Source organism: Gracilinanus agilis, chromosome 1 (assembly GCF_016433145.1).
Source record: "Gracilinanus agilis isolate LMUSP501 chromosome 1, AgileGrace, whole genome shotgun sequence".
Taxonomy (NCBI): Eukaryota; Metazoa; Chordata; class Mammalia; order Didelphimorphia; family Didelphidae; genus Gracilinanus; species Gracilinanus agilis.
Genome location: NC_058130.1, coordinates 782,194,194 through 782,210,512, shown reverse-complemented (window position 1 = coordinate 782,210,512; position 16,319 = coordinate 782,194,194). Strand labels below are relative to the sequence as shown.

Below are 16,319 nucleotides of genomic sequence, written 5' to 3'. Positions count from 1 at the left end.
CTGTGACCTTGGGCAAATCATGTCTCTCTGGGCCTCAGTTTCCCCACTTATAAAACAATTCTAGCTCTAGGCCTCTGAGCTGAACACCCTCTGCTTCTGCCAATATTCCACCTGCCTCCAGGGATTTAAGAAGTCCTGTGGAAAGGAAGGTCTGTCTGGGCAGAATGTGGCCCAGGTCCTGCCTGCCTCCTTGCCAAGGACCTCTCTGCCCAGGAATCCCAGCCATGTGAACATTTCTTTCTTAAAAAGCTAAGAGCTAGAATAAGACAAACAGGTCTGCTGGGCACTTTGAGAATCAGCAGGGAGCTCAGTGACCATCTAGTCCGATCCCTTCGTTTTATAGCCAGGGTGACTGAGGCTCCCCGGGTGGGAGGGACTTGGCCAAAGGCCCGTCGTGTACTGGCAGGATGGCTGAGACCTCCTGTGGGTCTCTGGACTGCCAACCCAGGGCTCTGCTCACCCGCTTCTGCCACCTCTCTGCTTTGGGCTCAGGACGGCTAGATTTGGCCCAAACCCAGGATCCTAGCACAAACCCGAGCCCAGCGAGGCAGGGAAGCTGGGTCTCTAGTTGGTAAGGTTGGGCTCGGGAGATCCTGAGGCTTCCCTTCCTTAGGTGCCACCCTAGACCTGAAATTCAGAAGGTTTCTCTTCGTCCTTTCCAGACGCCAAGCCTGCTCTGACACTGGCAGTCCCAAGGGATGAAGCCTCCCAGGCCACGGGGCCTCCCAGGCTTCTCCGGTGAGATGCCCTTCCAGCAACCACAGACCCAGGCAGGGCACACTCCTGGCTGGCTGTAGACTTTAGACAACCCTACTGATATGGGGTTCAGCCCTGGCCTCTCGGATGTCTAGCTACCTACTAGCTGTGGGGCCTTGGCCTCATCTCTCTTTAGGCCTCGGTTTCTTCATCTGTAAGAAGGATGGTATGATCGAGCATTTGAAGAGACTTCTGAGATCATTTCATTCAAATTCCTCATTTAACAGAGAGGGAAACTGAGGCCCACAGAGGAGAAGGATCAGGAGAAATAGCCAAGGGTATACTGGGTTAGATTAGCTGATTTCCAAGGTCTGACGCAGTGATTCCTCAAGTCAGACAACCGGGCTTTCTTGGCATCCCATCAGAGGGATCCCCAACCCCATCTGCTCCATGGGGCGGGAGAAGAGATTGTCTCCAGCCCTGGCAGCCATCCTAGATGGGGATGTCTTCCCCCATCACCAGCCCCTGTTCTAGGAACACAACTGGGTGGTGTTTCCCGCGTTGATCCACTGGGGTCTTGGAGGGAGAAAGACAGAGGGTGGGAGAGGGAAAACTTGTGGAGCTAAACATAATAATAATAAAAAACATAAACAAAAACAAGGTTGGCGAAAAGGCAACTCATTGATAGCGCCAGGAAGTCGGGGGTGTTTTCATGTGCCAAGCCCAGGAGGATTCACCGGAGCATCTGGCTCCCCACCAGTGATTCTAGATACTGTGTCTTTGGGGAGCAAAAGAAGATGCTGGTCCTCTAGCCTGGGTGGGGGCACCCCAAAGGTTTGCTCAGACAGGGCATGGATTAGATGTGGTTTCTTTCTCTCTCTCTCTCTTTCTCTCTCTCTCTCTCTTTAAATAAAATGATATAAAACACAAAAAGAAATCCTAAGTCAACTCCCACGGAAGCGAATGATGGAAATGCACTTCTCCTGGGGGCAGATCTGAGCACCACCTTGGCCCAAACTCCCGATAGGGCCGATTCACCACCAAAAGGATCTTAATGGCCAAAACTGGGCTCTGGGTTTGGGGGGATCTAAAGAGATCAGGGCCAGCCCACAGATCTAGGATTCTCAAGGCTAATTCACTAACGGTTTCCATTTACATCAACCCTCCCAGCAATAGAAACACAGAAAAGTTAAGGCTTCACATCGAAACATCTCCCCACAGCCATAAGCACAGTCCCCCCCACCCCAACATTATACAGTTAATACAAGGCATGGACAAGTGACAAATTCTAAAAGACCAGAGAACGGAGACGACAGAGTCATTTGCTTGGGGAGGACGAGGGAGCCGGGGACAGGCACCCACGGACAGAGGGCTGCGGGATCCACACTATTGCTACTCATCCTGGAAAAATCCACACACATCCCTCTTTGTCACACATGGCACAGGAGGATTTGGCAAATACAGAGGGGACCGCCATTCTCCCCTTTCTCAAAGCTGAGAAACCGAGGAGTTTGGGGAAGGAAGGAGGGCAAACTTGTGAAGCTAAACGTAATGGGGGGAAAAAAAAACAACAACCACCAAGGCTGGGGAAAAGGCAACTCGTTAATAGCAACAGGAAGTTGGGGGTTTTCAAGTGCCAAGCCGAGGGGGGGTTCACTGAAGCATCTGGGTGCCCGCCAGTGGTTCTGGATACCGCAACTTTGGGCCCTCTGGCAGATGTTGGTATCAGGCCAGTGTCCACCGAGGCTGCCGGCTCCAGGAAGATTGAGATGAACGGCTGGCATCTTCGTGCCAGTCAGACCACAAAGAATTCTGGGGATCTCAAGGGCTGAGGCAAGGCCCCAGGAGACTTGGTTCAAGCGAAACCCGGCTACGTGGTTCAGACCTCCATTCCCCCCAGAGCCAAGAGCAGCAGGCGTCCGGGGGCATCTCTCCTCTGTAGCCTTGGCTTCTCCCTTTTTATCGTCAAGGCAAGGGACGGGATTCTTAAGAGGTGCAGGGAAGGGTATCACCAGAGGCGGGTGGGTGGGTGCCGCCTCATCCCTGCAGACACGCCTCCGTCCCCTCTGCCCTCTGCGTGGTCACCACTTCAGCCCCCGTGACCTGATGCAAGGGGCTCGCTAGGGAGGGCCACGAGACTGTGCTGGGGGTGGGCACCCGGCTGGCATCCCGGGCACACACTTGGCAAGCAGTTTCTGCATAGTTTCGGTGAGGGATGCGCCTTCTTTCTCACACGCTGGTCAGCCGAGCACAGGGAGCATCGATGAGAACTAAAGGGATTTCCTTTGGATCCTGCGTGGGATCACTCCCACCGCCATCTTTGTGGTCCAGCCTATGAGGTATCTGGAAAAACTCAGAGTGGACTGGATGAGCTCCGTCCAATGTGGGAAAAAAGTCTCGTGTGAATAGAGAAAGAAACGGGGCCGAATGAGGAAGGTGGTAGGCAAGTCGACTCTTGGGGTGTGGCAGAAGGAACCCCATTGGGCAGGCCAGGACACAACCCCGCTGCTTCACACTCCTCACATTAGGTGGTGGCACGGAGAGAGCCCTCGGATGGAGGCTGGGCTGAGGAACAAGGAGAGACACGGGGCCTTCCCGTGCCCGACGAGCTGCCTTCTTCGAATGGGGGTCTTCCTGCGGCCCATCCTAAGGTCCGCCCTTCTCCTACGCTCACCTCCGGTCACCCACTGAGGCCATTAGGGAAAGGACTATAGAACCCAGAGACACAGACATGCACTTGTTGGATGAGAAAGGTTTTTGTTTGGACCCATCTTCAGAGCAGCACGGTAAACGGGGGGCTCCGCTGGCCACGGCCACAAGCTCGGGCCGCTCGAGAGGCCGGCCGGCATGATGTCCAGGCCCGCGTGCCCTGGGACACGAGAGAGATCCGGCCCAGGATCTCAGCCTCTTCTGGAATGGACCCACACGTGGGCACCTGCTCTCCTGGGACTCCCAAGCCAGTCAGTCCTCCAGACCGTCCATCCCATTCCCTTGGGGGTGCGGGGCAAGGGGAGCCATTGAGGAAGGCGGGTTCGGAGGGAAGAAGAGAGAGAAAAACAGGGGAAACAGCAGGCAGCCCCCCGGGCGGTGCCTCCTTAGTCTTCGGTCTTCAGGGTGCCGTCGGTCACAAGGCCAGGATGGAGTGAAGCTCCCTCTTCACACTGAAATTTCATACGTGGTCCCCCCTACTCCAGACACCTTCTTAACACTGGTGTGTCTGCTAGGGCTTCCGGGCACCCCCTGGGTGCTGGCCCCAGGCCCCAGTCTGGGAAGGCCTTTGGACTGTCCGTTTAGAATACTCTGAGGGGTCTTCAGCAACATATGCTCCCTGTGGGAAAAGAAGCACACACACACGCACACACACACGTACACGTGAACACACGAAGGCTTGACACAACACGCCAGCAGCCAAGGCCACGGGGACAGACCCATCCTGGCCAAAAGCCCGCTCCCCTCTCCCCTCCTCTCCCCCAGGGCTCCGGGACGGGACACCTCAAGCTGACATGGTCAGGAAGCACAGAGGACGAGACGGGGCGGGGGGGAGGACAGCGACAAGGACCACACGCTCCAGGACCCACGGTCGACATCTCATCCCGCCCCCTTGGGCCAGAATCCTGGGGAATTGGGGAGGACCCTCTTCTTCCCAGAAAGTAGGGGCACGGGGCCGGGGCCGTCATGGCCATGGTCTGCTCCCTGGTCAAACCCAGTGACCGCTGCCTTTCCAGGGTCCCGGGGGAGCGAGCATTGGAAGAAGAAGTTGAGCTTTAGCAGAAAAGATGCAATGAATGCCAGGAAAGGAAGCGGAGGGCCAAGAGGCAGCGGAAAAGAGTCGGGTTTGGAGCGAGGGGACCTGGGTTTGAATTCTGACTCTGCTCCTCAAGAGCTGGGGGAGCCTGAGCAAATACCGCCCCCTTCCCGGACCTCACTTTCTATCTCTCTAAAACGGAGCTGGATCCAATCATCTCCAAGGCTCTCACGACGTCTAACCCCGTATTTGCCTCTGCCTGGCTCTTGGACCTTGAAAGAGTCCCTCCTTGCCTCCCTGGACCTCTCTTTTCCTGCCTGTAAGATGAAAGGAATGGGTCTGCCCAAAGTGGACAGAACGTAGGCTCTAGAGAGGGCAAAGCTGGGTTCCCATCTCGCCTTGGAGGCTACGTTCCTGAGGGGCCTGGAGCTTCATTTCCCACCTCTACAAAACTAGGGGGTTGGAGCAGGTCCCTGTGGACGCCCAGGGCTAGGATTCCTATCGGTGCCCAGGCCGACTCTCCTGCTCAAGCCTAGAAGCGTTCTCCTTCTCTCCAACACTAGAGGGAGCTGTGGGCACACGAGTGAACTGCATGGGGCAGCCAGGCAGGTGAGTTCACAGCCACAAGGACTGGGCAGCCCAAGAGATCAGGCCCCACTGCAGTTCCCGTCCCCCCCCCCCCTTCAGGACAGAAGCCTCCCAGGATCCTCAGAGCCACGTCTCCTCCCTGAGCAGAGTCCTCGAGGGTCTCCGGGCCAAACCCTCCCCAACACCCCCAGTCCCGGGTCAAGAATCTCCTCTATGATGAATGACAAAATTCTTCTTGAAGAGAGACCTCCCAGAACAGGGGAAGAGAGCTGGCCTTGGAGTCAGAGGATCTGAGTTCAAATCCTGCCCCTATTTTGGCAACTTTGGGAAAGTCTCGATTCCCCTCATCTGTAAAACGAGGAGGCTAGACTAGGGTCTCTGAGGCCCCTTCCGGCTCTAGGACTATCATCCTAGACAGGAATTATTCATTCAAGGGAGTAAAAAATCACTCCCGAGTATACTAGCTATGCTCCAGCATGTGGAGGCTTGCCAGAAACTTCACGTACACTTACTAGCTTACGACAATCTTGGAAGGAGGTAGATGCGGTTATTAACCCCATTTTACAAATAAAGGAAACTGAGGTTGAAAGAGATTAAGTGACTTGCCCATTATAATGTCACAGAGCTAGTGTCAGTGGCAGGATTTGAACTCAAGGCTTCCTTGACTCCCAGAGCCATTAGCAGCCTAGTTTCTGGCTAGAGAGCTCTAACCGTTGAGTTTCCTTCCTTCCTCCCAGGATGGCAGAATGAACCCCATCTCTCTTGTTGAAGACAGTCACCCAGGAGGCATCCCCTTCCCCAGTCCTCCCCAGGCACTCCCTCCAGCGGATCCCTGAATGATGAGCCGCCTCCTTATCGAGGCCAGACACCCGTGAGCTGGTATGCCCAAAGTCAGTGAGTCAACCAGCAATTACTAAGTGCCATCCAAAGGAACACGACCAGGACGGAAAAGGGAGAGGAAGGCACACCGGTACCAGGGGAAGGAGCCGGTACTCTGATCCTATGAGAACTCCAGAACTGGAGGCCATCACGGAGACCATCCGGTCCATGCCCTCTCGTTAAACTGCTGAGGAAACTGAGGCTCTGGAGATGATAAAAGGTTGCCCAGGAAGGAAGACCGAGGTGGGGAAGTTCAAGGACCTTTTGGGGAAACGAGGAACAGCCTTGTTCTGCTTGGCCCCAGAGAGCAGAATTAAGAGCAATGGGAAGGTGGGAAAGAGAAGTTACAGAGGGATAAACTGATGCTACACAATATACTGCTTACTAAGGAGATACATGCCAAAAGGAAACAGGCTGCCTCAGGAGGTAGTGAGCTCCCCAGCACTGGAGGTCTCCAAGCAGAGATCAGAAGACTTCTTGTCAGAGACATTGTAGAGAGAACTATTCAAGTACAGATGAGATTTTATGGGCCTCTAGCTTTGGGCTTCTGGGACTCTCCTCTATCATCCAATCACTTTTAGAGGCCTCTCCCTCATATGCCTCCTGCCACTCTCTTCTCCTTCATCCCCATCTCACAGGATGAAGTGGTCCTACCCCTGACCAAGGCAAACCATTGGCTGGCCTGTCCAAGCTTCCTGGCCAAGTGGTCCCATTGCCTCCCATCTCTAACACATCGTCCCGTCTTTCTCTCTCATTCCCATTCTCTCACTTATCTTCAATCCTTCCCTCTATCGGCTCTTCCTCTACTACCTACAAGCATGCCCACGTTTCCATCATGGAGACAAACCAAGACAAAAGACTTGGTCCATGAATCTCCACCAGCTATCTTTCTATACCTCTTTCCTCCATTGTAGCTAAATTCGAATACGCCACCCACAACAGGTGTTTCTACTCTCTCCTCACTCTTCTTAATCCCTTACAGTCTGGTGTCTGATCTTCGATTCCACCAAAGCTGTTTTTCTGGAAGTTAGTGCTATTCTCTCGGTTGACCCTTCCTCAGTCCTCTTTATCCTCGACTTCTCTGCTACTTCTCATTCTCTCCTCTTTGATACCCTTCTCTCTGGAGGTTTTTAGGACACCCCCCTCTCTCCTAGTTCTCCTCCTACCTCTCTGCCCACTCCTCCTCTCTCTCCTTTGCTGGATTCTCTTCCGGCCTAGACATTCTAACCACAGGTACCTCTCAGGGCTCTGTCTGGCCTCTCTTCTCTTCTCCATCTATTCTGCTTCACTCGGGCAATCTCATCGGCTTCCATGGACTTAATGGCCGTCTCTAAGCTGCTGATTCCAATCTCACATCTCCAATGGCCTTTCAGACTTCTTGAACTGCAGGTAAGTAACTGCTCATCTTTCCCCCTAAACTCCCCTCTTCACCTCCTACCTTCCTCTGTTAGTGTAGAGAGCAATACTCTCCTCCCAGTCCCTCGGGCTCTTCTCATGGAAATACCCAATATGGCACCAAGGCCTATTAATTCTACCTCTGCAACTATTTCTCAAATATGCTCCCTCCTCTCCTTTGACACTATACAGCCTCGTGTAGACCCCCATCACCTTACACTGGGACTATGGCAATAGCTGCTGGGGTGTCTGCTTGCTTCAAGGCTCTCCCCACTCCAGTCCATTCTCCATCCATCCACCAAAGTGATTTTCCCAAAGCTCAGGTCCCACCATGTCACGCTCCTCCTCAGTAAACTCCAGTGGCTCCCTATGGCCTCCAGAATCAAGCACAACACCTTCTGTTTAGCTTTCAAAGCTCCTGATAACCCTGATCCCTTCCCAGTCTTTTTATATCTTATATCTTCTCACATACTCTCTGATCCAGTGACCCTGACCTCCTGGCTGTTCCACAAAGGGGACCCTCCATCTCTCCACTCTGGGCATTCTCTCTGGCTGCCCTCCAGGCCTGGATGGTCTCCCTCTTCTGCTCTGACTACTGACTGCTTTTGACTTCCTTTAATTTCTAACTTAAAATCCCATCTTCTACAGGAAGCCTTCCCCAACCCCTCTGAATTCTGGTGTGTTTCCTCGGTTAACTATTTCCTATGCAATTTGCTTCATATAGTTGTTGGTGTGTTGTCTCCTCTAACAGATTGGAAGTTCTTTGAGGGCAGGAACTATCTTTTTATATCCCCAGCATTTAGCATGGTGCCTGGCACACAGTAAGTGCTTAATAAATGTTTACGGAATTGAAATTTATGGGAGGGAAAAGGGATGCAAAGTTAAGCCCAGTGCTATGCTCACCTTTTAGGTTCCAGCTTTCAGAATCTCAGGGACTTTGTTTCTTTCCAAAATTGGCTTTGGAAAAGGGTAGGGCAGAAAGGAGTGAGAAGGTCTCCTTCTGGGAAAAAGATGTGTATGTGCTGTGAGAGAGTATGTGTATTGGGGAGGGAGAAAGAGAGACAGACAGACAGACAGAGACAGAGTGTATGTGTATGTCTGTTTGTGTGTATGTGATCAGATTAGGATTAAGGGGGTTCTATTATGATTTATGGAGACACGGAACCAACTTATGTTCTCATCAGGAAGAGAAATGGCCTGACTGGGAATTTCCTCACTATAGGGAACACTCACTGGGGAAATTCCTTCCACCAGTACTAGTGGGTCTCAGTTCCACAACTGCTCATCTAAGAGAGTCTCCGGGGCACTGAGATGTGAAGTGACTGGCCCAGGTCACACAGTCAGAGGCGGTCAGAAACAGGACCTGACCCCAGGTCCTCCTGACTGCAAGGATCCCCTCAAAAGAAGGGGCGGCGGAGAACAAGAGAAGACTTTTCATGGTAGGCTCTGCCTGGGCTTCACTAAGGCCTGGATGAACATGGCAGTAAATGAGAAGGGGAGGAGAGGCTTGGAGAATTGGGGGACAGAGGAGTGAGGGTGGTGAGCTGTCCAGTCTGGTCTGGGGGAAATCTCTGACTTCCCTGCCGGCCTCACACTTGGATGGTATTTCTGAGGTATCAGGCTCCCTTTTCCTTGTGAAGAGACCCCAGACACAGCACGGTCTGGAGGGGGTGGCAGAGGGAGAGAGAAAAGGAGGGAGGCATCAGCAGCAGAAGGCACAGATGGATAGGGCTCAGGTGTACCGCAGGGAGGCCCTTCGGGGTGCTGAGCTAGGCAGGGCCCGGGGCCCACAGAGCAAATCAGACTAAGGTCCTGAGCACTCAGCGGCCATGGGGCCAGGGTTCCCCAGAGGACTCGGGGCATCGGCATCGACTCCCACCGAGGGGCCTAGAGTGGACGGTCCACTCCAGAGCCAAAGCCAGGTCTGGGGGAGGCGGGGCCCATGGAGGAAGCAGGGGCAGAGAAGAGGAGAGCCCTCCTCGAGGACCCCAGCCAATACTTACCTTTGAACTCCTAGAGGGGGCGGCTCTGTGATTTCCACAGTATTAATAAAGGAGACCGCCTTGGGGCCGCCATAGGAAGGTGACCGCGGCATCCCCGAGGGGGAAGATGGGACCTGGTGGGCTGGGGACATGTAGGGGCCACCGGTTCCCCGGCCCTGCAGTGTCTGGTGGCTCTGAATGTTATTATTGGCCAAGTCAGCCTGGAGGGAGGTGGTGGAAGTCCTCGGGGCGCGCGCCATGACCCCCGACAGGGAGGACAGAGACGACTGGAGCATGGGGTTCCTGGAGCCGAAGCCACTGGTGGCCGCCGTCAGGTTCTCCCGGGAGCCGCAGGGCAGGGCCAGGCTGCGGGGGTCGTCCGAGGACAGTGTGCTGACCTGCTGCAGGCTGTAGGAGCTGGGGGTGTCATAGACGCCGGAGTCGCCGAACACCGAGTCCGGGTGTGAGTGCAGCAGCTTCTCTCGCTCCTCTATCTCTTTGCGCTCCTGGATGGAGGCCATGATGGTCTTGGAGAGGTTGTCGTAGCGGACGGGCGAAGGGTCCCGGGGGTGTGAAGTGGGGGCGCCCCCACCCAGAACGGGGCTGAAGCTGCGGGGCCCCGGGCGCTGCAGCTCCCCCCCGCGCAGGTGGCACATCTTGGCTGATAGGTAGGGCGAGTGGTAGCCCGCCGAGCTGACCACCGAGTGGGCCGGACACTTGCGGCCTACCGGCGACATGGGGTTCAACAGGCTGTCGTAAGAGAGGCTGCTGTTGCGGTTGGACAGGGAGTTGGGAGAAAAGATGGTCTTGTACGGGGTCGGGGGGGCTCTCTCGGGTTTCAGAGAGTGGAGGGCGACCTGGTCCATGCCCTGCCTGCTGGCTGACTTCAGGCTCAGGGAGCGGGAGTTGGCGGCATACGAATCCATGTGGAGGGGGGACGACTGATACGTCTTGTGAAGGGCGCTCCGGTGGTAGTCGGGAAGGTCCAGATTGGGCTCCGACTGGTAGTCCAGGGTCCCACCATCGTCCTCCCCCAGGCTGCCATCCTGGAGGGTGATCTACGAGACAACGACACAACGGGGTGCTCAGAGCCTGGGCCGGGCCCCGTCCCCCAGGACCTAACGGTTTACAAAGTGATGGGTCACTTCCCCGTAAGACGGCCTGGGCCAGGGAGCGGAGAGGGCCCAGCCTTGGAGGAAAGAGCTCCAACCAGGCTCTGCCACCTGAGAGGCGAGTGACCGTGGGCGCCTTTCCTCTGCTCTCCCTCTCCATGGGGGACGTGGTGGGCCAGAACAACCTCGGAGCATCCTCTCAGGTCTAATGTTCTGTTCTGTGGACTCTCCTAGCTCTGACATCCCGTGTTCTGAACCCCCTTCCAGCCCTGGAGACCTCCCAGCTCCAAGGCTCCATGGCTCCAAGGCTCCATGATTTTCAAAGATCAGGCAAAGTACTATGGGAAGTTCTCAGAGATGACCCCTCCCCACCCCGACATCCCCATTTTTCCAAGGAGGGGAGCCCAGAAAAGTCTGAGCAATTCCTCACCTGGTCTGCCGTGGCGTGGTAGTGAATCTTGGAACTATTGGTGAAGCCAGGCCGGTACTTATACATGGCAGGAGTTGGGGGGCTGGTCAGCTTAGGGGACAGGCCACCCTCTGGGGAGAAAGACAGACAGACTCACCCACCAAGGTCAGGAGTCCTCGTGGGCCTCAAGGAATTGAGGCCCGAAAAGGATACCAATGTGACAACCCTACAGGGCAGAGAAGCTGGGAATCAGGAAATCAGCCTGCCAAGAGGCTGGCACCACGAGTGGGGATGCTACAGGACTGGGCACAGCCTGGCCTCCCAGCTTCTCAAATACTGACCTCATTACTCCACAGGTTCTCTCCATCCTCCCTTCTCCTTAGTCTCCCTTTCTTCTCCTCTTTCTCCTCCTTTCTTCTCCATATCTTTCTTCTCCTTCTTTCCTTCCCTCCCTCCTTTCTTTTTTTCCTTTCTGCCTTCTTTCCTTCCTTCCATCCCTCCTCTCATCCTTTTCCCCCTTCCTTCTTCCCTCTCTCCTTCCTTCCATCCCTTCTTTCCTTCCTTCCTTCAGCCCTTCCTTTGCTTCTTCCTTCCTTTCTTCCTTCCATCTCTTCTTTCCTCTCTTCCTCCCACCTCCCTCCCTTCCTTCCTCCTTTCCTCCTTTCTTCCTTCCCTCCTTCTTCCTCCCTTCCTTCCTTCTTTCCTTCCTCCCTTCCTTCCTTCTTTCCATCCTTCTTCCCTTCCTTCTTCCCTCTCTCCCTCCTTTCTTCCCTCCTCCCTCCCTCCCTTCCTTCCTTCTTCCCTTTTCCCTCCCTTCATACCTATCATGTCCCCCAAAGAGCTGACTTGGCCCTGGCAGAGTCTGCACAGCCTTACTCACCATCACTGCTCCCCTGAAGCTCAGTATACTTGCCGGGCTCTCCCTTGGGGGGCAGGGGAGGCTGGAGGTCCAGGGACTTTTCATCCAGCCCTCCCAGACTGATCTTGGACTAAAGCAGAGGGTTAGTGGTCAGAGGTCCCATCCAGACCCCCCCATCCCTTTGCCCTCCCCACTGAAAAACTTATGGGGGTAGTGGGCTACCTGAGAAGGTCCCCACCTTCCCTGGACCTTCCGTCCCCACCCCAGCTTCACCTGACATCCCTTGGGCTTTGGTTGTGAGTGCTGGCATTCTCCTCCACCTCCACCCCCCAGTAGACTTGCCTTAATGACCCTTCAACCCCGGCCTCTCTGGCCTCTACTCCTTGCATCCTGGTCTCAAAAGAGGAATGGGCATCCACCCTTATCCCAGGGGATGCTCACAGCAGCCCTTTGGGAAAGCAAGCTGTAGCTATTCTCACTTCTTTTACAGATGAGAAAACTAAGTTTCACTAAAAGGAAGTGTCCTGCCCAGGGTCACAGCAGCCTGAACCCCAGGTCTCAGACTTCCTTTCCCCCACCAGCTACTGAGCTTCCCCTCTCAGGCCCCAGGGGACAGGCCTGGACCCTGCCTCACCTTGCTGCGGCTCAAGCTGGCCTGGATTCCGTTGTCACTGACTTTCACCGAGACCTGCCTGTCGGAGAGATCAGGGCGCAGAAAGGGGGGCTTCACGCTCACCGCCAGCTTCAGCTTGGGCTCTGCCACATATCTGGGGGTGTCGGGGAGAAGACTCACTGGAATGGCCCCTACCCACCGCCTTCTACAGAGCTGTGCCCAGGGAAGGCTGATGATGGGTTCCTAGGATTTAGAGCTAAAAGGGGCCTCCTCCGGGTCCCGGAATCCTAACAGCAGAGCTGGCCGGAGGGGACTCTTCAAGTCCAAGTCCTTCCCTTTACAGTTGAGGGCACCGTGACTCAAGGATTTGCCCAAAGTCAGCAGGTAGTAAACAGCAGGGACAAGATTTGAACTCAGATCTCATGACTGAATTCAGCATGCTTTCCACTGCAACCTGACTACTTCCATGATTCTTCTCCACAAAATGAAGGGATTGGTCTTAGATGGTCTTTGAGGATCTTGCTTAGATCATTGTCTTCCTTTCTTTCTCTCCCAGTGTAGGAATCTTAGACCAAGATGGAGGAAATGGCCTGTCCAAAGCCATAAAGGCAGAACTGGGACACGAATATATGTACTGTCTAATTCTACCTCGAGTTTTTTCTATGTTAAGAAGAGGAAGAAAACAGGGGAAGAAAATCAGAAGATAAAGGAAAAAAGAAAAGATGGAGAGTGGCAGGAGGAAGAAGTGGGGGGAAAGGAAAGGAGGAACAGGAGGGAGGAAGAGAAAGGAGGATGAGAGGGAAGAGTGGGAAGGGGAAGGAGAAGAGAGGAACAAGAAAGATGGAAAAAAGAGAGGAAAACCAGGAGAAAAGAGAGGAATGGGCAGCCAGAACCCTGGGCCGGCAGAGAGTCTCTGCTTGATCATCAGTGTTCTGCAAGGGGGCACCTCATGGAGAGGAAGGAAGCCTTCCACATCTTCCAGGACAATGGAGATCTGCCTTTCCCGCTGCTCCCTGCAGCCCAGCCTGAGGGAGAAGGGAAGTGTCCCCCAAGGCCGGGGCTGAGAGGAGAGCTGAGGGTAGGGAGTAGTTAGTTGGGGGTTAGGGGACAGGAATTCAGTCCCAGAGATAGCCACGCTCTCACTGGTCCACAGGCACAGGGGCCATCATTAGTCATTGCTGGCCAGTATGACAAGATCTCTCAGAGCCCACTAAGTTTAACCACTCCATTTTATAGAAGAGTAAACTGAGGCAACGAGAGAATAAGAAGTGATTTGCCTCAGGTCACACAGGTAGTAGGTATTACATTCAGGATTTGAATCTAGGATCCCCAGTTCTAGAGCCAATGCTCTTTCCTCATGACCCATGTTGGCAATCCTATGGTGTGTGTGCCAGAGGGGGCTGCTCCCTTCCTCCTCTCCACCGTGCCTAAGGACATTTTTTCACATCACCCATCCCTCTGCCCAGCAGCCCAATGGGAGCACTTCCTCTCTCCCCTGTCTGGGTTAAGGGGGCAGCTCACATGTGGCATGAGGGTACAGTTTGGGCATTCGGTCTCTAAAAGATTCATCATCACTGACCTAGACCAATTAATAAATGGCAGAACCAGGATCTGAAACTAGATCCTCAGATTCTAAATCCAATGTTCTTTAGAAGGCACAGAACTGCCAGCCTCCAACAGTGGGGATCCAAAGGGCACAGATCAACAGATGCCCTTTGCCTATAAGACACCCCCTCCCCCCAACACACACAGAATTCCACCTTACCTGGGTGCCAGTGGGCTACATAGTACATGCTCTACATTTCCATAGCATCCTCGAGTGAATGGGTTAACGCCTCCACGGAATTTGCCCGTCACCTGTAAAAAGATTCACCATCCCACCCCCCAACCCATTAGCCCTGAGTCTGCTGTTTCATTTCTCTGAGACCCAGTTTGTTTCTTCATCTGTAAAATGGGAATAATCCTGGCACCTCCCTCCCAGGGCATTTGGGAGGATCAAATGAGATGTCTAAAAAGCTCTTGATAACTTTGCACCAAGAAATGCAAGCAAACACTGATCACCATCAGAGGGAGGCCAGAGCTTAAGCTGGAAAAGAACTCAGAGGTGATCTGGTCTAACCCCCTCATTTTACAAAGGAACAGGTGCATGCGTGGTGAGGAACTGGTGTGCCCACTAGAGTAACACATGAAGTGATTAACAGAGGTGAGATTTGAACTCCAGGGCTGAGGATCTTTCTGATGATGAAGTGTGGCAGGGGGGGCACAGGCCCCTTCGGGGATCCCCAGAGACCAGGGTGCAAAGTGTGCAAAATGGAAGGGGACCAGTCCTCAAGGAAACCTGTGGCAAACTAGGATTATTTACACTAGTTTTATAGATGGGTAACTTAGAGGGAAGAGCCCCACAGTATGACTATCCAACCAGACTGCTAGGCCAGATAACTTGCCACAAGCATAGTGTCCATTTATCTAATGCTTTGGTCCGCAAAGTGCTTTCCTAATAACAGCCACTTGAGAAAGTATATGCTGAGATTTTTATCCTCCTCTTACAGAATAAGCTAAGGGGTCGGGGTCGGGGGAAGACCCGCCCATGATCCCCGGGCTCCTGAGAGACAGGACTTGAATACTGGGCTCTTACCTCCAAATCCAGGCTAGTTTCCACTGAACTAGGCAGACTGCTTTACAACCACTCCTCTAACGTGAGCTAAGTCCACACCCCCCACTTCCTGCTCTTGGGACCACCCCTCCTTTTCCCTGGTTCCTGCAAGGTTGGGTCCCTACCTGCTCATTGGTGGTACGGCCCCGAGCCACCAGGACAATGTGGAAGCCAGTGAGGCCGATGACAGGAATGAAGAAGAGGCCAGCCACACACATGACGGCCATTCTGGGAGGTGTTAAGGCAAACATCACTGGGGAAGAGAGTCCAGTAGGTGGGAAACACCAAAAACAAGGACTAAGGCCAGAGCCTTGGAAAAACTTGGAGCCCAAGTTCTCCTTGCTTCCCCTGGGTTGGGATCCAGCTTCTCCCAGTATACACTGGGGCAAGACGAGGGGAGGAAGGTTACTGGACCCATTACCTGGAGAGGAATACTATGATTTGGCCCGGGCAGGAGTTGTCATCTCCAGAGTTCTCAGAGGCCAGTGTCTCACAGTTATCCTTGACCAACTCCCCCACCCTCTTTGGGAAGAAAAGGAGGAGTGGGAGGAAGGAAGAAGGGAACCGAAGGAGGAATAGAAGGAAGAGGACAAAGAGTGGGGGAGGAAAGAGGCAAAGGAAATGAGAGGAAGAAGAAAGGAAAAGAGGATGGGAAGAAGGAAAGAAAGATGCAGGAAGAAAAAAAGGAAGGGAGAGAAGGAAAGAGGAGGGAGGGGAGGATGGCAAAGGGGAGGAGGCAGAACAGAGGAGGGGGCAAGAGACAGGCAAAGGAAGGGAGTTCTGGGAGAAAGAAGTGAGGCAGGCAGGATACGTGATGGCTGTGTGGGCTGCCCCCAGCTGGTCAGGGTGGTGGAGGACAAAGACCATTCCAAAGGCAAACACGCCCACCATGTGGGCACTAAGCGACAGTAAAAAGAGGAAGAAATATCTGTAGTTGCGTCTCCCGATGCAATTGTTGACCCAGGGGCAGTGATGGTCAAAGTCCTGTGGGGGGTGGGGAGGGGGGGGTGGGGGTGGAGAAAGATAGAGACAGAGACAGAGAGACAGATTTGAGAGAGAGAGAAAGTGACAGACACAGACACAGAGAGAAAGAGAGAAAGAAGGAGAAAGGAAGAGGAGAGAGAGAGAGAGAGAGACAGGGAGGGGGAAGAGAAAGAAGAGAGCCAGACAGATAGAGAGATAGAGACAGAAAAAAGGGAACGAGGAAGAGAGAGACAGACAGGGAGGGAGGGAGGGAAAGAGAGAGAAGAGAGACAGAGACAGATAGAGACAAAAAAAGGGGAAAGAGGAAGAGAGAGAGAAGGAAGAAGAAGAAGAAGAAGAAGAAGAAGAAGAAGAAGAAGAAGAAGAAGAAGAAGAAACTGAAAAAGATGTTAAGTGATAGGGGT

At 53.8% G+C, this 16,319-nt stretch overlaps 1 protein-coding gene across 1 annotated transcript in view; it reads right to left on the bottom strand.

Moving 5' to 3' along the window:
• Positions 1 to 1,979: 1,979 nt before the first annotated feature.
• Positions 1,980 to 16,319, bottom strand: part of ZDHHC8 (zinc finger DHHC-type palmitoyltransferase 8) — a 60,567-nt gene continuing 46,227 nt past the window's right edge. Inside the window, exons 4-12 of the mRNA XM_044656595.1 lie at positions 15,743 to 15,915; positions 15,057 to 15,159; positions 14,044 to 14,135; positions 13,166 to 13,194; positions 12,300 to 12,457; positions 11,687 to 11,795; positions 10,828 to 10,937; positions 9,307 to 10,343; positions 1,980 to 4,024 (exon numbers count right to left, since the gene is read on the bottom strand). Coding sequence (XP_044512530.1) covers positions 3,853 to 4,024; positions 9,307 to 10,343; positions 10,828 to 10,937; positions 11,687 to 11,795; positions 12,300 to 12,457; positions 13,166 to 13,194; positions 14,044 to 14,135; positions 15,057 to 15,159; positions 15,743 to 15,915 — 1,983 coding nt within the window. The 3' untranslated portion in view covers positions 1,980 to 3,852. The remainder of the gene's footprint in view (positions 4,025 to 9,306; positions 10,344 to 10,827; positions 10,938 to 11,686; positions 11,796 to 12,299; positions 12,458 to 13,165; positions 13,195 to 14,043; positions 14,136 to 15,056; positions 15,160 to 15,742; positions 15,916 to 16,319) is intronic.